We start from the raw sequence: 26304 nt of genomic DNA, 5'->3' as shown, positions 1-26304 counted from the left end.
TCAAACACAGAGCCTCAGGGGATTGGGAGCTCTCCCCTATCAGGCACAGAGCAGGGCTGATCAGGGGTTGGGCGCCTTCCCCTGTCACAAACAGAGCAGGCGGATAGAGAGGTTGTGGCCCCGCCCCCTGTCACACACAGAGCCGCAGGGCAATCAGGGGATTGGGGAGCTCCCCCCTATCAGGCACAGAGCAGGGCTGATCAGGGGGTTTGGGCGCTGCCCCCTGTCACGCTGATCCCGGTGCCGGGAGCCTCGCTGCTCCGCTGAGCCCTGTGCTGGGAGGCATATTACCCTTTTACTATATAGGATAGAGGCCTGGTGCATGGGTAGGGGCTGGCTGGTTTGCCCTGAAGGGTGTCCTGGATCAGGGTGAGGGTCCCCACTGGGGTGCCTGGCCAGTCTGGGTGAGGGGCTGAGGGCTGTTTTCCCGAAGCGGGTGACTGAAGCTCCCAACCGCTCCTTTTTTTCTTTTTTCTTTTTTTTATTCTGGGCCAGCTTTAGCTCTGAGGCCTCGCTGCTGAAAACATCGATACAGTGTTGCGGTCCAGCTGGCTGAAGCCCGGCTGAATGAAAGCCGGTTTCTGGGGTTTTGTTTAGCTTCTTATTTGCAACATAGTACATAGTTGCTTAGAGTTGCAGCTGAGAGGCCGGCAGCTGCAGGCGGGGAACGTTGGAGTTCGCCGTCACTGGAGCAAGCAAGCCTCCCTGCTCGCTTCAGTGCATGGCTGCCGGCCGCCATCTTGGCTGACAGTTAATTTGTATAAGGATATGCTGATTAGCCAATGGGAAGGGTAGCGGTCGTACCTTAATTACCATGTTTCTCTTTTATTAGTGTAGACTAGAGGCCTGGTGCACAAATTCGTGCACCAGTGGGGTCCCTCAGCCTGGCTTGTGGGATCGGGCCGAAACCGGCTCTCCGACATCCCCCAAGGGTTCCTGGATTGCGAGAGGGCAAAGGCCAGGCCGAGGGACACCACCAATGCATGATTGGGGTTGGGGAGGGACGTGGGAGGTTGGCCAGCCGGGGAGGGACCACAGGAGGATTCCAGGGCATGTCCGGCCCCTCTCGCACAGTCCCGATCGGCAGGACCCCAGCAGCAAGCTAACCTACCAGTTGGAGCATCTGCCCCCTGGTGGTCAGTGCACGTCATAGTGAGCAGTTGAGCCGCCTTAGCATATCATTAGCATATTTCGCTTTGGTTGAACAGGCAACCGGATGACCGAACACTTAGCATATTAGGCTTTTATTATATAGGATTGATGACTAATGAATTACAAGTATTCTACCTTTATCCTCACAAGTAGAAAGTAGAGTTTGTCCACAAAGCTTCAGTCCCGCTGGCAGGTTTTCTGAGACCTCTGAATTCTAGGTGGTCACAGCACTGCACCAGAGAGCATTTCATCACCTTTCCGAGGCCACGAGGACAGCTGAGGAGGAAGCCCCTTCCGGCCAGTGCCCGCAGCCCGCAGCTGGGGTGGTAGATGCTTATATGGCGCTGGTGGATTTCTGTGACCAACGGCTCCGGGAGGAGGAAGAGACTGCATCAGGTGACTCACAAAAGAAAAGAAAATTGTGTCACATTAGGTTACTGTAAAGTCTAAGAACTTTGTACGTACTTTTGGTTTCCTATTTGTGTTTGCTTTAAATGAGAAAAGTCTTGCCTTTTTAAGGATTGACATCTCCAAGCAACATGACCTGCTTATCTTCTATCCTGGAGTCAAGCTGTCTTCCAGCTTTCCATTTACTTAACTTCCGCTTTCATGTTTTGCTTGTTTGGTATTATTGGCCTTATGTGTCCTGACTCTTGTTCCTGGAATTAATTCAGGAACCAGTGGCTGCCCTTGATGTTCCCAGCCCAGGAAGCAAACCGTGCTTCATGTAGAATGGGTAATGTCATAGAACATTCAGTTTCGAGATAGAAACTTGTATGTGTAGTCCAAAATTGCTTCTGGTGTTTTAAAGAAGTTGTTAGGGAGGAAAAATGACATACTACAAAATATAAGCCAAAAGGGAAACTAGAATTACATGGTACATTTATAATTTATGTGTAAGTGGAGATACTAGTATTGACCATGGCTGTTTTTATCCCTGTCCATGTTAGTTACCGAGTCCGTAGAACTGCAGACATATCCTGCCCTTGTGGTGGACAAAATGTTGAAAGCTTTAAAATTACACTCCAGTGAAGCCAGGCTGAAGTTTCCCAGGCTGCTGCAGATTATAGAGCAGTACCCAGAGGAGACCCTGAGCCTAATGACAAAAGAGGTGAGTGTCTGTATCTGTGGAGCTTAAAGACATATTCCTATTTCTATCCAAGCACATTAATGTGTATAATGCATATATTTTAGTTTTTCCTAACAAGCATATAATTTTACTACATTTCAAGAACATGTGTAATTTAAAACGGTATAAAGGAGTGTTCACATTTATCCATTTTCCTTAGTGGATGTTGATAACTCTGTCTGAACAAGGACCCCAAGGAACAGAGGAGGAGGTATATCTGGGACAGAGATGGGAATTTTCTGTAGTACAGTTTACTGTCCATAAAGACAAAGCTGTGGTCTTGGCACCTGTTGATGCCTGTGCTCAGGGCATTACTTAGTCCAGGGAGAAAGGAGTACATTTCAGCTGGCATCCCACCCCCAGTGCCTTTCGTGCCTGCAGCAGCACCGTGTGCGGAGGGACCCTGGGGCATCCGAACTCACAGTGTGCAGCTCGCGTGTGTGGGCGCACAGAAGCAGCCTGCAGTCCCACACATGTTCTGTTCACCAGCTTGTATGTCCCTGCAGTCCTCGCCCTACACTGGGCTTCGTCATCCTGCTGCCTTCCTGTCTGTTAGGCACGTCTGTAAGAGAAGGGCTCCTTACTGACTTTTATAGATGTTTAACTGAAAATAGGGAACCTTTGAGTTGATAACGTAATAGTAGTTCAAAAACAGTGATACAATACGAGCGATCTGAGCAAGTTTTTACACAATGCAGGTCTCTGAGCTGAGATGCAGGGCCTGCCAGGGCTTTCCCACTCCTCTGACCCTGACCCTGTGAATTAGGAGCGGTGGGGTTGTTTCCGTAGGTCTTAAACAGCAGATTAACTTTAGAAATGCACTATTGGTGTGCTTTTCCTAAAGACAAGGGAAGAAATAAGTTATAATTTAATTTTTAAATTATTTTATTTATATATTTAATAAAGATAGCATTTTCACTTTTTGAGAAAATAATCAATGTTCTGACACTGGGGGAAACACTTGAGATGGGGCAGCTCACCTCTACTGTGTGCTCCCTGTGGCTGTGTATTCTGATACATTTTATGCTCACACACCCTGCTCTCCCCTCATTTATGGGTAAAGGTAGGAAGCTTGCCCATAGTCACTCCTCATGCCAATCTGCCAAGTATGTCAGATTTTATCTTAAAATTAACACCTTAAAAAGCATTTTAATTTTGAATAAATTTTGAAAATAGTCTTGGTGTAAAAAAACAAAAACCAGAAGCCATAAAGAAAAATAATTTCATACTTCTACGCAGAAAAAGAAAATATTCCATATACAAAGTTTAAAAAACTGGGAGAAAAATATTTTCAGTGCATATTAGAGACAGGGTTGAGGTCTGCACTCTACACAACAAATAGACCAGTCGGGAATGGTTAAGGGGAATGCACACATGATTATTGTAGGCAGCACACATAAACAGGCTGTTTACTTAAAAGCTTTTTTGTTGTTACGAGCTGATTTGCCTCATTAATAATAAAACATGAAAATTAAAATTAGATTTTCCCTTCTCAGATTGATAATGAATTTTTAAAAAATTGATTGTATCCAAAGTTTTTTTCAGTGCAGTTCACATTCAGTAATATTTTATGTTAGTTCCAGGTGTACAGCATAGTGGTTAGACAATCAGATACTTTACAAAGTGTTCCCCTGATATTTTCAGTACCCACCTGGGCCATAGTGATCAAAACAGCATGGTATTGGCAGAATTCACTTTCAGAAGTGCAGATTGGAAAAGTCTTTTTGGAGAGCTAGCAATGTTTTTTACAGTTGTTAATGTTCACACAGTAATTTTACTTCTAGGAATTTATCCCATTGGTATATAGCACACATACAATAGGGATGTCCACTGTAGCATTATCTGTAATAGCAAAAATTAGAAAATACCCTAAAAATTCATTTTAGGGCAGTAGTTAATTGAAATGGAATACTATGTTGCCATTAGAAGGAATGAGGTAAATTTGTCTAAGAAAAACCAGCAACAGTATGCCTAGTCTGATTCCAGTCTTGTAAGGAGAGGATATGTGTGTACATACCTGGAAAATGTCTGGAAGAATTGCATGGTTCACAGTGGAACAGGAATTGAGAGAGCTGAGGGAGAGAACACTGTATTTTATATTGGTCTGTTTTGATACTTCTGATTATAAATATGTGTACTTTTTATATTGGACACATTGCTTTTATAACAAAACGTTTAATTTTTATGGATTATTAAGTTACAGCTCTCTGTGTTTTAGATTTCTTCCATTCCTTGCTGGCAGTTCATTGGCTGGATCAGCCACATGCTGGCCTTACTGGACAAGGAGGAGGCCGTGGCCATCCAGCACACGGTGGAAGAGATCGCTGACCACTACCCCCAGGCCATCGTCTACCCGTTCATAATAAGCAGTGAAAGCTATTCCTTCAAAGATACTTCTGCTGGTCATAAGAATAAGGAGTTTGTGGCAAGGTGACATTGCAGAGAACTTGGGTTGATTTCTGCTGTAGTTAAATATTACAGTTTATAAACAATGTGTATGGTAAAAGCAAACACATGGAAGCTTATATTTGTCTTCAAATTAATTAGAGCTTTCACTGAAGACTAGAACATCTTAGGTATCTTTGTTAAATGTATCTACCCTGGGTATGCTGTTTGTTAGAATATCTTTTTAAAAATACATTTCCTTTTAGAATACTATTCATGGAACATTCTACCCTTATGCTGATAGCAATCTGTTGGTTGAAACAGGCTAGATGAAATGCTTTTTGAAATTAGTTCTTGAAATTCTTCTTTAATTGAAAATATCCAGGAAGCCCCGCTTCTTAATTAGGACTCAGTAGGCTGTCTGAAGTGTCATTCCTTTCGCTTCTTCAGTTGATTATAAGTGGAGATACAACTAGCAATGGTGTAATGCTTTTGCAAGAATACGTTATAAAGCATGGTATCTTAGTAGAAATTCCCTGTCAAAAAGGGGATGTCTTTTTTGTTAGGAGCTGATCTACTATATTATTTAGTGTTTTGTTTCTGAGAAGACAATAGAGTTAGGCATAGCTTTTATCATGGTTTGTCAATGGGTTAGCTCTGCACACACCACCTGCCACTGCTGGTGCCCCATTCTCAGCAGAGTCAGCAGAGTCAGCTGCAACATGATTAACGATTTTAAAAGAAAGAAAGGAAAAAGTTTTTAAAATTTGTCGAGAAAGTGGCCTTTTCTTTCATAACATAACTTCAGACAGAATTGTATGTATCAAATTGTATACATCAAAATGTTGACATTATTTGCGAGAAAATTTAATTTTACCTTATCTAAGAATCTCACCTCTTTATAGAATGCAGGAGTCCTCCTTTATTCACGAGGGATATGTTCCAAGACCCTCAGTGGATGCCTGAAATTGCAATTATGCCAAACCCTGTGTATGCTTTGTTTTGTCCTATAGATACATACCTATAATAAAGTTTAATTTATAAATTAGGTGCAGTAAGTGATTGACAACAATAATAATGAAACAACAATTATAATAACACACTGTAACAAATGTTATGTGAACGTGGTCTCTCTCACAAATATGTTATTGTACTGTATTCACCTTTCTGGTGATAATGTAAGATGATACAGTGCCTAAGTGATGAGATGAAGTGGGGTGAATATGCTGGACAAAGAGATGATTCATGTTCCAGGTGGACAGCACCAGATTTCATCACCACTAGAATGCCAGGCAATGTAAAACGTATGATTTGTTTGTTTCTGCATTTTCCCACTTAATATTTTTGGACCACTGTTAACCCCCAGTAACTGATACCACAGAAATTGTGGATAAGAGGGGACTTTGTTCTTTATCTAATATTAGATAGAATGTGTAAATTGCTTCTTCTCTAGTTATATAAAGTTTTATATATAAGTAAAAATAATTATAAATTATAGGCCTTGATCTATGGAAGATGTTTGATTACCTAAACTTGGTAATTTTTTATAGGATTAAAATTAAGTTGGATCAAGGAGGAGTGGTTCAAGATTTTATTAATGCCCTAGAACAACTCTCTAATCCAGAAATGATCTTTAAGGTAATATTACATCTTCTAACACATAAAACATAGAACTTAGATAAAATCTACTTACAATCTAGCTTGATTTTTCTCTCTTTTTTCCCCCCCTGCACAGGACTGGACTGAGGATATCAAAGTTGAATTAACAAAAAACCCCGTAAATAAAAAAACCATTGAAAAGATGTATGAAAGAATGTATGCAGCCTTGGGAGACTCAAAGGCTCCAGGCCTTGGGGCTTTTAGAAGGAAGTTTATTCAGGTATGGGTAATGGCAGCCTGCCTTTATGATAGAATCATTGTGAAGACTAATACTTATGGTTGCTGGTTTGTTAGCAATTCTGGTTTTAAATTGTCTGTTGAATTTGTAAACTGTCTTTAGATCTGATGCTTTCTCTGAAATATTAATGGCATGTTTCTAGGTCATAAAGAACAAAGGGGGTCAATAGGTAAAATCTTGGGGGTTTTATTACATTGTGTTCTTCATGCTCAGATTCTTAGATATGAAGGTTACATGTAGTTTAATCTTTTTAATTCTCAGAATGGTTTGAATATTGGATCAATAAATATTTGTATTTTATATAGGTTAACTATTGGTGAGCACTTATCTCTGTTCAAGGCACTCTACTGGGTGCTATAGGAGATACAAAGAGAAGATTGACCCAGTTTCTGAATTCAAAGAATTGTTGGCAGATACTGTATGTAAAGAACTGTAGCCTGAGGACAAATGTGATATGTGAGACCTATTTTCAAAGATGTTTTCGAGTTGAAAGAAAGAGAATCTTCTCACCTCAGTTTGGAGTGAATCAGAAAAATCCTCTTAGAACAAGTGGAGATCAAAGAGCCTTGCCGTGTCCAGATTCCACACCACATGCCTTGTGCTTGCTGCTCCCTCTACCTGAGTTTCTCTGCTGGCCCCGTCCAGCTGGACAGCTCACCCTGGCAGATGTGTCTTTGCATCATTTCTCCTTCAGAGCCTGTCTCTGAACCTCCTTCTCCTCGCTGTCCCCAGGAGTTAGGTGTTCCTTCCCCTCTGCTGCCTGAAGCACCTACATGCACATCTCTTAGCATCATCCATGTTGCAGCATGTGTCAGCACTTCACTCCTTTTTTACTTTATTTTTTTTTATTGATTTCAGAGAGGAAGGGAAAGGGAGAGAGAGCTAGAAACATCAATGATGAGAGAGAATCAATGATTGGCTGCCTCCTGCACACCCCTACTGGGGATCAAGCCCGTAACCCGGGCCCCTTCAGTCCACAGGCTGATGCTCTATCCATTGAGCCAAACGAGCTGGGCAATACTTCACTCTGTTTTATTGCTGGATATTATTCCACTTTTTGTCTCGTTTTGTTTATTCTTTCATCAACTGATGGACATTTGGGTTTTTTTCCACTTCTTAGTTCTTATGAATAGTGCTGCTGTGAACATAGTGTACAGGTTCTTTTGGCAAAATCCCCAGGAATAGAAAACCATATTTATCTTTTTAAAAAAATGTATTTTTTAAAATTGATTTCAGAAAGGAAAGTAGAGGGGGAAAGAGAGACAGAAACATCAATTACAAGAGAGAACCATTGATTGGCTGCCTCCTGCACGCCCCTCTACTAGGGATTGAGCCCATAACCCAGGTATGTGTCCTTGACCAGAATTGAACCTGGGACCCTTCAGTGCACAGGCTGGCACTCTATCCACTGAGCCAAACCGGCTAGGGCCATATTTATCTTTAATTCTTTAATTTATGCCTCCCAAATTAGACTTGTGGACAGAGATTTTCATCTTATTCATCTTTTCTTTTCACTACCTATACTACCGTTGGGTGTGAAATAGGCATCTTTAATTAGATGCATGAATGGTATAGTTTCGGTAAGTAGAGATGGATTTTGTCGGGTCATTCCTACTTAGGGTAGTTTTAGTTAAAGGTCTGAATAAGTGTAAGAATATACAGGACTGTCATTGCTACATGTGACAAGGGGTTTAAATCCTAAAAGCCAAGATAAAATCATGCATGCGCACTGAGTGGGCCGCTCCAAGGACCCAAGGGGCAGAACGTGACAGGTGGCACATCCCGGCCATGGGTCCCAGCATCTGACTCTGCTCACCCTCCTTCCTACAAGCAAGTGAAAGCTGACAGAGGATGTGCTGGGTGAACGGGAGCAGGAAGATGCCACTGCCCAGTTCCCACACGTGGAGTTCACTGGGCGGGACAGCATCCCCTGCCTCTCCTGCCCAGGGACAGGCTACATCCGACAGAGCAAGTAAATGAGCTGGTGGCTTTGATCCCACTTGACCAGAGATTGTGCGCTCGGAGAACCAAGCAGTATGGCCTCCTGTCTGTCCTGCTCTGTCTCCTGGCATTTGGGTTAGTGATTTTCTTCCTATTTCCAAATTCAGTCCTTGTGGACGACGACGGCATCGTGGGAAAAGTCACATTTAATAAGCAGGACTCCCTTGTAATCCTCACTGTCAAGGCCACCCTGAAAACCAGGGCCTTCCACTTCTTCTCTGTGGCAGTGGCCAGCCTGTCCAACCAAGTTCAGTGTGTGAACACAGTGGTTGGTCATATGTGACAGCTAACATCTCCCACATTCCACCTTGGAGCGAGCTGGTGAGTGTGACGGCGCAGGCAGAGGTGGGACGGCCATTTTCCTGTGTGGACTTCGGCACATTGCCCAGTGTCCAGGGGTACAACGTAGTGACCTTCATGAGAACTTCAGTTAAGATCTCATACATTGGCCACATGACCTAGAGCTCCTTGGAGACACATCACTATGTGGATTGTGGACAAATTCCTCAGCTGTTTAGAAAATGCTTTTGGTTCTTCTGTGGCAGCACCTGTCAGAAGAGACACAGCATCTGTTCTCAGGGCCCGAGTTCCATTCCTACCCCAGGTGGTAGAAGCAGAGGAGAAACTGGTTCTCTTAATCCCCAGCAAACACCCTCCTGCCACTTGGGAGGGAAACTCACCTCGATAGCAGCATTCATGCATCTCCGAACCACAGAATCGCTGCCCAGCGAATAGTAGGCACTCAGGGTTTGAAGAATTAAATTCAGGTCTTTTCAGCTGTTCTTGGAGCATTATAAATTGAAAGCATGCCGTGCTAGGTTATAAAACCATAGAGTAACAGGGACAGTTAGTGCAGTACTGTGAAACAGAGGAGGATTTGATATGGTGTGGAGCCTAGTAATATAGGTCATTCAATGAAATACAGAGGTTTATAATCTTACCTTTTTTGAAAATCAGAAGCAGGGTGTTTTTCTGCCAGATCCCTAGTCCCTGTTCCAGCCAGTGAATGAAGGCTAAATCAGGCCCCACATGGGCTCTCGGTAAAAGCATTGATAACGTTCTGTGAGTTCCTGGCATCTGGGAGCAGATGAAAATCGTCACCTATAGAATGGTCTGTGCTTTCTCTGTGTATCCAGGTTTTCTCTCCCTGCTGCCTCCTCTGTGCAGATGCACTAACTGTCCTATCTCCAATGTTCAAATTTACCTTAAACATTAATATTTAAGATAAGTTTTATTAATTTCAGGCTTTTGGAAAAGAATTTGATAAACACTTTGGGAAACGAGGTTCGAAGCTACCTGGAATGAAGCCTCATGACTTCAATGACATTACCAACACACTGCTTTCAAAAATGCGCGAAGACTCAAAGCCACCTGGGAACCTGAAAGAATGCTCACCCTGGATGAGTGACTTCAGAGTGGAATTCCTAAGAAATGAGCTGGAGATTCCTGGTGAGTGAACCTTCAGAAGTGACAAGGCTACTTTAAGGAGAATAGTGCTGTAGCAAGAACTTTTGATTTCTAAAATAAAGTCAGGATTTTGACAGTTATTTTTATTTTAAATTCTTGTCATATTTTTATCATTACTATGAATCGGTATACTTTATCCAATGTCTAATTAGATTATAGTTTTCTTATATTCCTGATTATGACAAGTGTTCAGATTTCTATCTAATAATAATGATAATGTAATTTCTTCTAAACATCCCCATGCTTTGCTTCTGAATACCTTTTCCTCAGAAATATGATATAGGTATAAATGCAAATCACTTCTTGGGATGTACATGCTGGACCCATTCAAAGTGACAAGATAATGATAAACAACTTACCTTTGAGAAAAAGAATTGTGACATTGAGGATAAAGACAAGTCGGTCAGATGTGAACACAGCATTTTTCAAAGACAATTTTTTTACATTTCATGTTCTTTACCCTGGAATTCAACAGACCAAAAAAAATGTTTTAATATGGTTATATATCCATTGGATATAAAAAACATTTGGAGAAACACTTTTCTTTGTTATTATTAGCAGCTATGTATTACATGCAGGCAGTTTCAAAAAAATTATTTGAAACGTAAGCCTCCTAATATGCAGCTTGATTCTCCTTGAAATACAACAGTGTTCTATCCAATGCATTATTTTTCCTGTTTGAAGTTCTTCCCTTAGTCAAATTCAGAAATGCAGGGTTGGGCAAAAGTAGGTTTCTAGTTGTAATACAAGTAAATAATACAATAATTAATAAATAATAACACAAAATAAACTGCATACTGCACAACTCTAAACCTACTTTTGTTTAACCCTGTAATAGATTTTTTAAGATCCATTTTCCTAAAATAAAAACTTTTAGTAAAAATTTTGTTAACTTTTTAATTAGATCGCAACTATTTTTCAAGTTTTTTTAAATTGATTTTTAGAGAGAGAGGAAGGGAAAGGAAGAGAGAGAAACACCGATGTGAGAGCAAGACAGAGATTGACTGTCTCCTGCACACCCCCTACCAGGTATCAAGCCCGCAACCTGGGCATGTTCGCTGACCAGGAATCAAACTGGCAACCTTTTAGTGCATGGGACGATGCTCAACTACTGAGCCACACTGGCCAGGGCAGCAGCTGTTTTAAAATACAGGGATCTGTAACAAGCTCTATCTAAATAAGGCTTTTCTGTTTTGTCTTAGGTCAGTATGATGGCAAAGGAAAGCCAATGCCAGAATACCACGCACGGATCGCGGGCTTTGATGAGCGGGTAGGTGCCGGTGTTAGGATTGTTAGTCTGTGGCATTTAGTTCTCACATTTGAGAATATTTGTGTACCCAAGAAAAGACAATTAACTTCCTGTGTTGGTCTAAAATGTATGTAGTTTTATGATCCTATTCTTAACTGAATTTCTTAATGTTTCCAATGTTTTAATATCAGTCGTATTTAAGGACATAATAAACTTGAAGGGTAAACTATATATGTGTATCCATTATAAAACATAGGTAATTTAAGTAATTGTAGAAAGTTGTATATTGCTTGTTGCTAAGGACATCCACATTTATTAGCAATTATTTTAACCAGGAATATGAAATTATGTGGGTACAATAGTATGGTGTGAACAGGTAACAGAAATATCTCACAGACCCTCGATTATCTCTTTTTTTCTCTATATCACTGTCTTCAAAGAGAGATCTCTCTTTGAGCAATGTGTGCCAACCAGCCTTACTTTCCCCACCCCTCCTTTTTTAAAATATATTTTTATTGATTTCAGAGAGGAAGGGAGAGGAAAAGAGAGATAGAAACATCAATGATGAGAGAGAATCATTGATTGGCTGCCTCTTGCACACCCTCTACTGAGGATCGAGCCCGCAATCCCAGGCATGTGCCCTGACCAGGAATTGAACCCTGACCTCCTGGTTCATATTCAGCCATGAGCCACACCAGCTGGGCACTTTCCCCCCTTTTGATGGTGATATGATGTGCTGGTCCCTCAGTGTGTAGACTGCACCTAAAAATATTTTCTTAATTTTTAAAGGTGAAAACAATGGCTTCTATCAGAAAACCGAAGCGCATCATCATCCGAGGCCATGATGAGCGAGACTACCCTTTCCTGGTGAAAGGGGGCGAAGATCTGCGGCAGGACCAGCGCGTCGAGCAGCTCTTTGAGGTCATGAACGTCATCCTCTCCCGAGACGCCGCCTGCAGTCAGAGAAACATGCAGTTACAGACGTACCACGTCATCCCCATGACCTCCAGGTATGAGCGCCGGGGCGTTGTCATTCTAGAGCAGATTTATGTAAATGGAAACTTCAGCATTGGGCCAAATCCTTGTTTCATTTGGCTGAGATGGGGTTGGAGGTCACTTGACAATTTAGTGTTTTAGATTTCACAAAGACAGAAACCTAGCCAGAACTAATAAACACCTCTAAACATGATTTTTATCTTGATGTGGGGAAAGTAAGTGAAGAATTGACATGAAAAAAAAAATCTGTTTTGCTTTAATTCTACAGAACTTTTTTCCAGTAAAGAAAGAGCAGTTTGGGTTTGTATTCATAAACCTTTTATTCTCCTTTTCAGATTAGGATTAATTGAATGGATTGAAAATACATTTACCTTAAAGGAACTTCTTTTGAGTAACATGTCGCAAGAGGAGAAAGCAGCTTATACAAGGTAACGTGGAGTCTCAGTACTTTCTCCAGCCCTGCCCTGGTCCACCCCAGCCAGCTGCTGCGCCCGGACGTGACATTCTCCCTGAGTAGAGTTGTTTCAAATTCCGTTTCCTCCACCCCATGTTTCTAGTCACATTTTAGGGCCCCTTTCTATTGGTGCTGTCAGCCGACCCTGGCCTAGTCTTTAATCTGCTTCTGGGTAGGTGAATACCCTAAATGGAGTAGAGGAGTCTAAACAGTAGTTGCATATATTTTACCACAATAACGCAAAAAAAAAAAAGAAAGTGTTAGCTTTGGGAAAAAAGGGAAAATCTTGAAAGAAGTAAAACAAATACATAAGAATAGCAGCTGACATTTCATTAAATGTCTTCTGTGTGCTAGGCACTATTCTCAGCTCTTAATATATATGAAGTCATTTATTTTTTCACAAAAACCTGCAAGGTGAGTGTCACTAGCTCTGTTCAGATGAGGAAGCTGAGGCCCAGAAAGGTTAAGTACTTGTCCTAGGTTACCCAGCATGTAAGTGGTATAGCTAATCAGAAGGGTTTTTTCTTTGTTTTTTGATTCTGTAAAGAAAAATAAGGACAATATTGAAACACATTTTGAAGTAGGAGTTAACTAGCTTTGAGGACAAGCTATAGAATGAGGGAAGAAAAAACAGGCCTATTTTTCTTCATTGTATTCTCATTCTTTCCTGAAAGTATGGAACAGTTTTTGTAAAATTAATCATTTTGATCAAACTCTTACCTGTGGGTAACAGTTGCTACATAGGACAGTGATTATCAGCTTTTAATTCCCATCATTTGAGTCCTTCGTCTGGAATTGTCTCTGCCTTGACGACAGGAAAGCTGGCGAACAGTACTTCCCAGAGTCCGAAATTCCGCAGCTGCTCTGGTACTGCTGGGCAGTGTTCAGACTCACCGTTCCCTCTTCCCACGCCTCCTTTGTAAGAGGGGGCAGTGATGTGAAGTGCATAAGGCAAATATAGGTATCAGCAGAGTTCAAAGTGCTTTTCAATATGAAATTGTTAGACTACTTTCCTCTACCTTTTTAAAACAAGGCACTTCCAACCCCCATTACTAAACATCATTGCTATCTTTTCTTTACATATAACAGTTTTTCCAAACTAAAGATTTTCACCCCAGTTGAAACTAGGAGAGAATTTAGTTGAAAACGAGTGTCCATTTATGAAGTTAACTTAGTAGCAATTCAGAAAAGATTCAACTTAAGTGATCGAACTATTAAGTAATATGTTGCAAAATCATTCTATCTTTAGGTGTTTTTTTAGGAAAACTTGTTAAAACTTTTGACACAAACCCGGAAGTGGCTAAACATACAAATATCCCATTGTTCCCAGCTGCCCAGATGCTGCCTTTTGCCTAAGAAGCATTGAAAACAGCTTTTCAAATTCAATTCAATTCACATCCATTGTCTTCTAAGAAAATACTTTTTTCTTAGTACGGATTTCATATGTATCTGCAAACTGGAAAAGGGGAAAGAGTAAGGCAGGGTTTTAAATTATGACAAGAACAGACTTCATCTGTCTTCAAATGATGTGTGGCGTTGTGTTTGCAGTGTCGCATGGCTGCCTGTTTTAAATCAGTTACGTGTAGTCCCATCACCCTGTTGTTGCGGTGCTTTCCCAGGACAGGACTTCTAGAGCCACATGCCAAGGTCATAGACACTTATGTTGAGGTCATCTTGTTTCTCTCTGTATGAAGTGGAAAAATGATTGTATTTCTTTGTTTTGTGCCTAAACTTTTACACAGGAAATACCTTTGGTTCTTCAGAATGAAGAACCAAATTAAGGATGAATAATGATATATTGAAATTCTAGATCCAGAGTAACATGGGTTGTGTTAATATTAAATACTAGAGGCCCGATGCACGCAGATTTGTGCAAGAATGGGCCTTTCTTCCCCTGGCTGCTGGCACCATCTTTGCTCTGGCCCGGAGCCGCCTTTCCACCTTCCCACGCTGCCCAGAGGCCCAGAGTGGCTGGGGCGGTGTGGAACGCCTGCCTTGTCGCCACGGCAAGCATCCTGTCCCGCCCCTGGCCGCTCGGCACCCGTGTATGCAAATTAACCTGCCAGTTTTGTTGGGTTAATTTGCATACTCACTCCTGATTGGCTGATGGGTGTCGGGAAGGTACGATCAGTTTGCATATTTCTCTTTTATTAGTGTAGATGATTAAAAATCACATTTATTTTCCCTGCCTCTTCACTGTTTTTCAATGAATTCATGGTGGTCTTTGCCTCTAAAAGCATATAATGCTGAATATCTCCCCAGTGCTGACTCCTTTTTCCTCTTTGCTAGTGATCCCCGAGCCCCACCATTTGAATATAGAGACTGGCTGGCAAAGACGTCGGGAAAGCAGGGCCCTGGCGCTTATATGCTGATGTATAAGTGAGTGTGTTTTGATTTTCCTTTTTGTAACTAGTTTGTGCTTCTCAAGGTTGCATATATACTTTTGTTTCTTAGAAAGTTTTACCTCAGAGAAATTATCAAAATCTAGTTACTTGATATCTGAGCTTCCATGTAAACAAAGAGTTTTAAATTTCCCGTCACAAGAAGTTTGTTCTAATCAGACATTTTCTATTGTTCAATCTCAGGAGAGCTAGTCGTACTGAAGCAGTCACATCTTTCAGAAAAAGAGAAAGTAAAGTACCAGCTGCTCTCTTGAAGTAAGTATCCTTCCAACTGTACCCCCCGCTGGTAGCACAGCAGGGACCCCAGCTGTGTCCCCTCTCCCAGGCCTGTTAGCACAGCGAGGACCCCAGCGGTGTCCCCTCTCCCAGGCCTGTTAGCACAGCGAGGACCCCAGCGGTGTCCCCTCTCCCAGGCCTGTTAGCACAGCGAGGACCCCAGCGGTGTCCCCTCTCCCAGGCCTGTTAGCACAGCAGAAACCCCCAGCGGTGTCCCCTCCCCCAGGCGCGCCTTTCTGAAGATGAGCGCCGGCCCGGAGGCCTTCCTGGCGCTCCGCTCCCACTTTGCCAGCTCTCATGCTCTGATGTGCATCAGCCACTGGATTCTGGGCATCGGAGACAGACATCTGAACAATTTCATGGTGAACATGGAGACGGGTGGCATGATCGGAATTGACTTCGGACATGCCTTCGGATCAGCTACGCAGGTGTGCTCCTCGCGCTCTCATGGTTCTTGGCTAATTTACAGTTGTTTTAGGACCTTGTAACGCCCTCTGGCAATGGACAGTTTTCAAAGAAGTGACAGCTTTGGGTCAGTGGGGTCAGCTTTGTCATGAACATTCATTTAACTTTCTTGCAGAAAGGGATGTTCTCAGCCTGGGTCAGACAGGTTATACAAGGTGTGAAGACAAACTGCGATCAGAACTAAGAATAAAATGTGCTCCTATAAAAAGGGAAGACTCTAAGGGAGTTTTATGAAGCTGCAGAGTCGGCATGTCTTGTGCAGGATCTGATGCCAGTGTTTTCTCTGACACTGAGCTCTGTTTGAAGTCGCACTTCTGAGTCTGCAGGCTGCGTGGTCTGTGCACGGAGGGGGTGGCATCGCAGGGATGACTGTTGGCTACTCGTGGGCACAGTGCATTTCTCTCTGTGGATCTGATTTTGAGAAAAGTGGAGGGAGTTCATGTTCTCACTAAATGTGAATAGTAACAACGGGAAGATGCTTTGTTTGTGCCTGTGCTTAGTGAATATATCCTGTTTCTTGTGTGTATGTTTTTCTCTTTAGTTTCTGCCAGTCCCTGAGCTGATGCCTTTTCGTCTAACTCGCCAATTTATCAATCTGATGTTACCAATGAAAGAAACAGGAGTTATGTACAGTGTCATGGTGCACGCACTGAGAGCCTTCCGCTCGCACCCCGACCTGCTCACGACCACCATGGACGTGTTTGTAAAGGAACCTTCCTTCGACTGGAAAGTAGGGTGGTTTATATGCACTTCCACTTGTATTATAATGTGCTAGTAATTGATAAGATGGAAATGCATCAAAATGTTTCCCTGAAATATTTACATGATTTTATAGAGCATTTCACGAAAATAACAGTTGGAAATCATTTGGCTTGAAAATAAGATAAGAAACATAACCTTTATTTGGACAAAGCTATTGTTTCAATTGAATGTCTTTCTAATTAGGAGAGGAAGCATGAACCCATTAATGGTGGGTTCGATTTCTCTTGGAGACAACTTTTATTTTAAAGTCTGCTCCATATGAGGTCTTCCTTGATCATAAAGACAAACAGTACTTTCTTAAATCTCAAGGGTTCTTTACAACACAGCCCCAAAGAATGAAGCTTAGCAATGACACCCTTTACATAGGGAGTGATTTTTAAAAAATATATATATTTTTATTGATTTCAGAGAGGAAGGAAGGGAGAGAGAGAGAAACATCAATGATGAGAGAAAATCATTGATTGGCTGCTTCCTGCACACCCCCCACCGGGGATCGAGCCTACAACCCTGGCATGTGCCCTTGACCAGAATCGAACCCGGGACTCTTCAGTCCACAGGCCAACACTCTATCCACTGAGCCAAACCAGCTGGGGCAGGAGTGATGTTTAAACCTGACCATGATTCCTCAAGATCATTGTCACTATTGTGTTACTACCATTAGAATCTGCATAAAAAGCTATAGAGCTCCTCCCAGTTACAGAGTTGTTTAGTTTAAGATCATGACTTGTTTTATCTGTTTGGATGTGATCAAATGTACTGTTATAGTAAGCAAAGAAAATCATGTTCTTTTCCTTTAGAATTTTGAACAGAAAATGCTGAAAAAAGGAGGATCGTGGATTCGAGAAATAAATGTAACAGAAAAAAATTGGTATCCCCGGCAGAAAATATATTATGCTAAGAGAAAGTTAACAGGTGCCAATCCAGCAGTTATTACTTGGTAAGATTATCATTTGTGGGGAAAAAAAACAAACAAAACACCATCTGCTAGCATTTCCTGAAGAATTACTACCTACTGTAGGAAGTGCTAAGAACTTTACATGTAGCCTGTGATGTGAGCCCTATATCCTCACTTTACCAATGAATGCTCAACGTCATTAGTCATCAGACGTTAGTCATTAGTCACACCCACTAATAAAAAGTAATGACATGCAACTAGTGGTGGTGAGGAAGTGGAGAAATTGGAGCCCTCGTATGTTGCTGGTAGGAAGATAAAATGGTGCAACCGCTGTGGACAATGCAGTTGGCAGTTAATCAAAAATTTAAACATAGAATTGCCGTTTGAGTCTTCAGTTTGTCTCTTCAGTATTCACCCGAGAGAAATGAAAGCACGTACCAACACAAAGCTTGTAGACAAACATTAATAGCAACATTATCCGTGTTCTATTTTTCTACAAATTGAGTCTCTTGACTTCAAGGTTATGAGCAACAGAAACATTCTATAAGTGATGAAAGGGAATGCTTGATAGCTAGGAATGCAGGCAACAAAGGGAAAATAATGAGTGGTTTATGCTTTTGTATCTGTTTACTATTTCTTCAGTGATGAGTTGTTTCTGGGCCATGAGAAGGTACCTGCCTTTGATGACTTTGTTGCTGTCGCACGAGGAAACAAGGATCACAACGTTCGTGCCCAAGAACCAGAGAGTGGACTTTCGGAAGAGGCTCAAGTGAAGTGCTTGATTGACCAGGCAACAGACCCCAACATCCTTGGCAGAACTTGGGAAGGGTGGGAGCCCTGGATGTGAGGGCTCAGGGAGTCAGCAGGTAAAAAATGTGAAAGCGTTTAAGCCTGAAATTAGCCCATTTTCCTGAAGCACTAAAGAGAAGAAAAGATCATGATGAATAAGTGAATATTGAAATGAATGAATGATTGGGTTAAGGTTATCATAGACGTTTAATAAAAAAATGTATATCCAGGCTCATACACGTATAAAGATTATAGCACATTACAAGTGCTGTGACTTAGACAAAGCAGCTATCTTAATAAATGGTATCGTGTGAAATTCCATTCAGTGTCTCCTTGGTAATTATGGCGTATTGGAAACAACACCCAGAAGCCTCATCACTGAGCCTGAGCGTAAAGCCAACAGCATGACTGATACGTTACCTTATATTAGCGGTACAGGAACAATAACAGGTAAAGCTGTGGCTTATTATATTTAGAAGTGATTGCATTTGATGTTTCTCTCTCATCAATGTTTCCATCTCTCTATCGCTCTCCCTCCTCTCTTTCTAAAATCAATAAAAAAATATTTTTAAAAACCTTCGTCTCAGCACTCACTTTTGCCACCCTGCTCCACAGTGGGAAGAAAGGTAGACTCAGGATAACTTCAGCAGTCCCAGGTCTGGGTATAGGGATAGCACTAAGCATTGCAATTCCAGGAAAACAAGTCCCTATAGGAAATGGATTCCTCATTTGGAGAGGAAACATGCATTTTAGAACAGCAAGATCACATTATGAAATCCAAAAATGGCTTTCCACTCAGTCTCAGCCTCCTCTAACACCTCCACACACCTGAGACTGTTTCAGATTGGCTTGAGCTTTTTATTGTTTTTTAAAAACATTTATATTTAGAAGCAGCCTAAGTGCCCATCAGCAGATGAGTGGATTAAAAACCTGTGGTACATCTACACAATGGAATACTACGCTGCTATAAAAAAGAAGGAATTCTTACCATTCGCAACAGCATGGATGGACCTGGAGAGCATTATGCTAAGCAAAATAAGCCAGTCAGAGAAAGATAAATATCACATGATCTCACTCATTTGGGGAATATAATGAACAACATAAACTGATGAACAAAAATAGATCCAGAGACATAGAAGCATCAAACAGACTGTCCATCCTATGAGGGGAGGTGGGGGTTGAGGGCGTAAGAGATCAACCAAAAAACTTGTATGCATGCATTTGAGCATAACCCATGGACAGACAGTAGCGGGGTGAGGGCATGTGCTGGGGCCGGGGGGGCGGGGGGGGGGGAGTGTCCGGGTAGAGGTCAATGGGTGGGGGGGTGACTTTTGTAATACTTTAAATAATAAATAATTTATATATTTTTTAAAAATTCAGTGTTACCAGATGACTGTGTGTATGAGACTGTGTGTATGAGTCCCATTTCAAAGCTGTCTGCTTGGAAATTCCTGTAGAAACCATGAGCATGCACTAAAAAAGAAATCGTTACAGTGTAGAGTGTTCATAAGACACTTGCGCAATCGCTCAGGATAGTAAATGTCCTCATTACACACTTAGGGACTGCATGTCTGGCTCATACCTGTCGTCCAAACTCCAACCCTGTGATTCTTGCTGAGTAAAGACAGTTGACTTGTCTCATACACAAGAGAAGGGTGGTTAGCGTGGGGAAGAGGGTTGGAGGAGCAGGAGGAGGGTAGAGGGGGTCAAATATATGGTGACCGAGGGAGACTAAGACTGGGTGGAAATCACACAATGCAATATGTAGGTAATGTATTATAGAATTGTACACTTGAAATATAATGTTACTAACCAATGTCACCCCAATAAATCTCATGAAAGATGTATTTGGTTTGGAAACCAGGAAATAAGACATCTCTACTGATTATAATTATAAGAAAATATGAATAATATTAAGAATATTTTATTGCCCTATCCCAGTGGTCAGCAAACTTCGGCTCGCGAGCCACATGCGGCTCTTTGGCCCCTTGAGTGTGGCTCTTCCACAAAATACCACGTGTGGGCGTGCATGTACAGTGCGATTGAAACTTTGTGGCCCATGCGCAGAAGTCGGTATTTTGTGGAAGAGCCACACTCAAGGGGCCAAAGAGCCGCATGTGGCTCACGAGCCGCAGTTTGCCAACCACTGATCTAGACTGTCTCCACGGTATTAGTTTATTTTGCTCATTAGATTCCACATATAAGTGAAATCATATGGTACTTGTCTTTCTCTAATTGGCTTATTTCACTTAGCAGCATACTCTCCAGGTTCATCCATGCTGTCTCAAGTGGTAAAATTTCCTTCAACGGCGAATACTCCATCGTGTAAATGTACCAGAGTTTTTTCATTCACTCATCGACTGGCGGACACTTGGGCTGCTTCCAAATCTTGGCTATTTTAAAGAACACTGCAGTGAACATAGGGGTGCACATATTATTTTGAATTAGTGTTACTGGTGTCTTCAGATGTATTCCCTGATGTGGAATTCCTGGGTCATAAGACAGTTCCATTTTTCATTTTTTTGAGGTAACTCCATATTGTCTTCCACAGTGACTGTACCCATCTGCATCCCCACCAACAGCGCACGGGAGTTGTTCCCTTTTCTCCATATTCGTTCCAACACTTGTTGTTCGTTGATGTTTATTGACCCTCAGGCTGGCTGACTGCGAGGCTCAGCCCTGGCCACGGTGTGTGAGCTGCTGTGCAGATGTGACTGCATGAAGCAGAATTTGCCTCGGCAGGTTCTGGTGCTGCTGAGACCTCCCGTTGGATGTGCTGTTTGTGAGGCTTATTAGGTCCTGCTCTCATGTTGTGCGAAGCTGGCCACAGGCTGTGTGGGTTCTGGCCCGCTGGGGAGGGACTGGTGCAGGCCAGTGTCAGATGCTGTCTGTGGCTGGCCCTGAACAGCCTGTTCGGAGCTACACGTGACCCATAGTTTGTGGCTGTCTCTGCTGGTCTTGGGCGCACATGGGAAGGACCTAACTGCACACCACGGTCAGCTTTTTCCCCCAGTACTGCTTCCAGGGGCAGGTCAGCAAGTCCCAAGTCATCCTGAGACCACCTCCACCTGTTGGCAGCCTGTTAGGCCCAGTCACTGAAAGAGCCCCTGGCAGACTTGGGGGAACGGGGCCAGCGGTTTCCTGCCAGGGGAGGTGCTGGCCTGGCTTCAGGGGTGGTGGTGGGTGTGGGCCTCACTCCAGAGTGACTGGACTCAGTCTTCCTGAGTTTTGTCCTGACTTTGGCAGGTGAAGCCGCGAGGATTCAGGCAGGCGGGGCCTCCGGAGTCTGCTGGTTGGATCTGTGGGAAACTGGGCTGGTGGTTCTGTTGGATTTCATGGTGAGGAAGTGCCAGTCAGGTTCGCAGGAAAAGCAGGTAATGGCCTCTGCCCCAAAGTCAGACCATTCAGTCCCGGCACCCTGTGCGTCTCCCTGACTCCGACAGCCTGGCCAAAGCAGCTAACTCCTCAGCAGGGCACAAGCTCCACATGAGGGGGGGGGGGGGGGGGCAGATGGAGTCCAGAGGGTGTGGCTATTGCTCTCCTTCAGGCTGATGCCACAAAGACACTCCACCCAAGAGAGATGGCACCTTTGATATGGGAGAATGACTCAGCACAGCTCCCTCCCCAGAGCAACAATTCCTAGACTTTCCCTAGGTGATTCTAGTCCCCCTTGCCCTCCCTCTGCTAGAGCCCAGTGTGAGTGGCTGTGTACAAAATTGTGTGCATTGGCCCTTTAAGAGGGTGCCCGTGTCTCCCACAGACTCCAGACTCAGTCTCTCCCTGGTGGACAGAAACCCTGCTGCTTTTCACAGCCGGGTGTTAGGTGGACACCTCCACAGGCTCTGGTGCTCTAGGCTGGGGAACCTGGCTTGGGGTTTCGGCCCCAGGCCTCTCTGGAACCTCATCTACCACCTGTGGGAGCAGAGCCAGTCCTCTTGGCATCGTCACCCTTCCTACTAGTCTCGATGCGGCCGCTTCTGTAAATCCACGGTTACAAGGCTTCTCCTCAGCTCGTCTTCAGTAGGTTATTCAGGATGATTGTTCTTTATTTCAGCTGTAATTCCAGTTTAGTCCTGAAAGGAGGTGAGTGTAGCTTCCACCTACTCTGCTGCCATCTTGAGGCTCCCTCCTCCGAATCACTTTTAAATTCAGAGTTGTTGATATTTGGGTTTTATACCCAATACTGCTCTCTTTTTGGTCAAGAGAGTTGGTGATGCAGAATTTCTTAAAAGAGAGCTCTCCACTATTATCCCTAGGGTTTCACTCCTATCCACTTACACCTGTTTTCAGGCAAGACCAAATGTTGTAATTGACACCGTGGCCAATGGTGATTGGCATATGCATCCCAATATTGCATCCAAATTTCAACAAAATATGAAAAAATGTGCATTTGATATTTGGCAATATGTGAGGTGAATTATCCTGAGAAACCCGATATGGAAATGATTCATGTGGCTGAAGTCACGGAAGGCAACAGAGAGGTGCTATTTTATGAAGGCTCTGGCCGATGGAAGGTCCTGCCAGCCACATAGGAGAGGGGAGGAAGAGCTCTCACCCGGACCATCGCCATCACAAACGGGGGCCAGGTAGGTCTGTGGGGGGATTCAGAGTTGAGCCAGGCATCTGTTGCTTGTGGTAGGAAACAGATTTACTCGTAAAGAAGTGGGCAGTCGAGGGCTCACACTTAAAAACTGAAACTCCAGCCCTAACCGGTTTGGCTCAGTGGATAGAGCGTCGGCCTGCGGACTGAAAGGTCCCAGGTTCGATTCAGGCCAAGGGCATGTACCTTGGTTGCGGGCACATCCCCAGTAGGAGGTGTGCAGGAGGCAGCTGATCGATGTTTCTCTCTCATCGATGTTTCTAACTCTCTCCCTCTCCCTTCCTCTCTGTAAAAAATCAATAAAATATATATTTAAAAAAAAACAAAAAACAAACAAAAAACTGAAACTCCATTCTCTTGGCCAAGAACCTCTCAAGTATTTTATGGAACAGAGTGACAGAACCTTCCTCTTCAAAGAGCTCTTGGCAGCCACCTGGAGAATGGATTGGGTGGGGGAACTCGTACGTGCAAGCCTGCTGTGCCCTTCCTGGGGGAACAGGTGTGACAAGTGCCACCCAGGAAGTGCCTGGGCTGTGTCAGGAGGTGGAGGCAGGGCTGACAGGTGTGAGCTAAGGGAAGGAGGAATCCACTTGACAAGAATATGGGTTAGAAAGACAATTGCTTCTCCTTTGTGTTTTATTCATGGGAAGGTGAGCAAGAAAATGGAAGTTGGACACCTGACCCACAGAATCAAGTACCTGTGTTCAGCTCCGGTTGCTTTGTAGTCTGGGGGCTCAGCCTCTTCAATTCAGAGGCTGGAGTTAAGTGCAGAAATGTTCACCCAGTTTTTAATAAAACACACAGGCTCTCACAGTGCAAAGGATGTGTGACCCCAACACCCACTGGGGTTCATTATTTTCGACCTTTGTCTTCTTTTATTCAAATTCAGACATTAGGAATGAGGTTTATTAAAAAAGACTGCATTTGTATCGTCTGACACAGACACATGGAAATATACCATAAAGTTAAAATTAGCCCCAAGCAGAAGTTTAACGAAAGTATCTAATCTGATAGTTGGGAAGAGGGTGCTAAAGGCAACAGTTTTCTTCCTGAAACTTCATTTTGTTTTCGATAGCACTGCTCCAAAACCATTTTCATCGTTTGAGACTTTGATTCGAACGATTGTTCTTGCCCAGGATCTTGCCCCACATAGAGCACCCAGAATGATCCCACATCAGAGCTGTGTTGTGGTCACCATGTTATGAATGAGCAGGAGACCGAGTTGTCTCTTTTAGCCCTGAGGGCTCTTAGTGATAGAACACATTCTAAGCATTTTGAGCCGCTTGAACTTCTAACGACTGGTGTGTTTAGAAACTCAGCTGAGCTCAGCATAGGAATGTCCTTGTAAACACAGGGAAGTCCAAAGCTTCCACCTGGAATGCTTTCTCACCCGATTCCTCCTTGTGACGGTTCCACTCAGAACACCAGAGTCCAGAGAAGGGTCAAATAATTACTGGAAACAGATCTCCACCAATGAGAAATGTTCAAGGGCAACTTTGTCTTTATCTTGAATAAGTTATTAGTGGAGACATTCAAAGAAGTGACTATGAACTACTGTCACAGAAACTAAACTTTAAACTAAACTTTATTATTTTTTTAAAAAAGTCTTTAATTTGCCCTCAAATGTCATAACAAATCCATTATTGTGGATCTATAATCTCTCCTCCCCCCTTTTCTGGAAAAGGCAAGAAAATTCTTTATATTAAATGGAATTATTTATTTTTTAAATTTTATTTTTCAATTACAGTCTACATTCAATGCTGTTTTGTTTTAGTGTCAGTGTACAGCATGTGGTTAGATAATCACATACTTTACAACGTGTTCTCCCTGGCAGTTCCGGCGCCATACTTACTAAAATGTTATTGACTATATTCGTTATGCTGTGCTTTACATCCACATGACTTCTTCCTGTTAGTCCTCACCCGAGGATATTTGTTCTATTGGTTTTTAGAGAGAGTGGAAGGGAGAGAGAGGATAGAGAGACAGACATCGATTGGGTGCCTCCCGCACCAGAGCCGCACAGGTGCCTGGGATGGACCCTGCAACCCTTTGGTGTGTGGGCAACGCTCTAACCACTGAGAACACCAGCCAAGGCCCAGTGACTATTTTTTAACAACCAATTTGTATTCTTAATCCCTTCACCTTCCTACCTCTCCCCCAACCCCCTCCCCTCTGGCTGCCATCAGTCTGTTCTCTGTATCTATGAGTCTGCTTCAATTTTGGTTTTTTGTTCTGTTCTTTAGATTCCACAGATAGTGAAATCATATGGTATTTTTCTTACTCTAACTTATTTCAGTTAGAATAATATTCTATATCTATACATGGCTGAGTAATAGTCCATTGTACATGTGTACCACAACTTTTTCATTCACTTGAGTTGCTTCCGTATCTTGGCTATTGTAAATAATGCTGCAATAAACACAGGGGTGCATATATTCTTTCAAATTAGTGTTTGGGTGGGAAGAAAATTCTTAATTACTGGTTAATATATTACGAAAATGTAGGCTTAGCATCTTTTTCAAGCTCAATCCCAAAATGTCAAAGGGCATTCTAACAGTTTTTCTTCAATAGCATTTCCTTGTAAGCTCAACTTCATCTTAGCAAAAATACTTGTATTTACTCTGATATCTGAATGTACTAATCATCTCACCGAGTTATTTCTGAGAATATGGTTCTTCCACATAAATTTTTCATTTCCTAATTAACTGGAGAAGGCTTTATAGTGTTTTTAGGGCTTCCTACATAAACAGAACTAAGAAATTTGTCCTAGGCCGTTTCCCTGGGTGGGCATGAACCCACATTGTATGTATTCATGGTCTCTACCCTTAATAGGCGATTAATGGCCTCACACCAACATTGTGTACCCCTCTGAGTAACTCTAAGCAATATGTTTGTTCTTCTAGAAACTATCCAGCACCCCACAGTGTCATTAGAATTCACCTCTGGGGTGAACGCAGGAGCTCTGGCAGCAGTGTGCGCGTCACTTGGTGTTCGGACCCACCGTCTGGTGAAAGAGAAGCCTAAGCCCAGAACGGGTGTGCGATGGAGCCCAGGTCTGAGAGGGGCAGTGATTTAAGAAAAGGAACCGACAAAACTGCCTGCCCCCAATTGCAGGAAACTCGGCGAACGAAGACAATCCATACCGTCTTCTCAGGCATCTGCCAATGTGAAGAGCTGCGGACTCACCATCCGCCAGATACCAGTGCACCCTTCTCTCTGCTAACGGGGACCCGCTGCTTCAGATTCAAAGAACGTCTTTCTGAACCTGAACAGAGAGAAAAGCCGAAATAAAACCAGGGCTGAAGGAAGACAAGCCACAAGATGGCACTGCTTCAGTGCAGAGAAGCGGCCGTGCGCGGCCTGAGCGGGGAGCGCCCGCAACGCG

General features: G+C 43.0%; 1 protein-coding gene and 1 pseudogene across 1 annotated transcript in view; both read left to right on the top strand.

Annotated features, from left to right (window-relative positions):
• Window positions 1–18635, top strand: part of PRKDC (protein kinase, DNA-activated, catalytic polypeptide) — a 187828-nt gene extending 169193 nt beyond the window's left edge. The window contains 15 exon segments of the mRNA XM_023751911.1: window positions 1371–1548; window positions 2103–2263; window positions 4500–4711; window positions 6217–6304; window positions 6402–6545; window positions 9809–10013; window positions 11234–11301; window positions 12070–12290; window positions 12612–12704; window positions 15020–15109; window positions 15316–15387; window positions 15635–15836; window positions 16415–16603; window positions 17433–17572; window positions 18173–18635. Of these exon segments, the coding sequence (XP_023607679.1) occupies window positions 1371–1548; window positions 2103–2263; window positions 4500–4711; window positions 6217–6304; window positions 6402–6545; window positions 9809–10013; window positions 11234–11301; window positions 12070–12290; window positions 12612–12704; window positions 15020–15109; window positions 15316–15387; window positions 15635–15836; window positions 16415–16603; window positions 17433–17572; window positions 18173–18377 (2268 nt within the window). The 3' untranslated portion in view covers window positions 18378–18635.
• On the top strand, window positions 8126–9299 carry LOC111825451 (annotated as a pseudogene).
• Window positions 18636–26304: the final 7669 nt, after the last annotated feature.

This window comes from Myotis lucifugus, unplaced genomic scaffold (assembly GCF_000147115.1).
Source record: "Myotis lucifugus unplaced genomic scaffold, Myoluc2.0 scaffold_27, whole genome shotgun sequence".
NCBI classification, from domain to species: domain Eukaryota; kingdom Metazoa; phylum Chordata; class Mammalia; order Chiroptera; family Vespertilionidae; genus Myotis; species Myotis lucifugus.
Note: the sequence above shows the minus strand (reverse complement) of the source record. Positions and strands in the feature narration are given on the sequence as shown.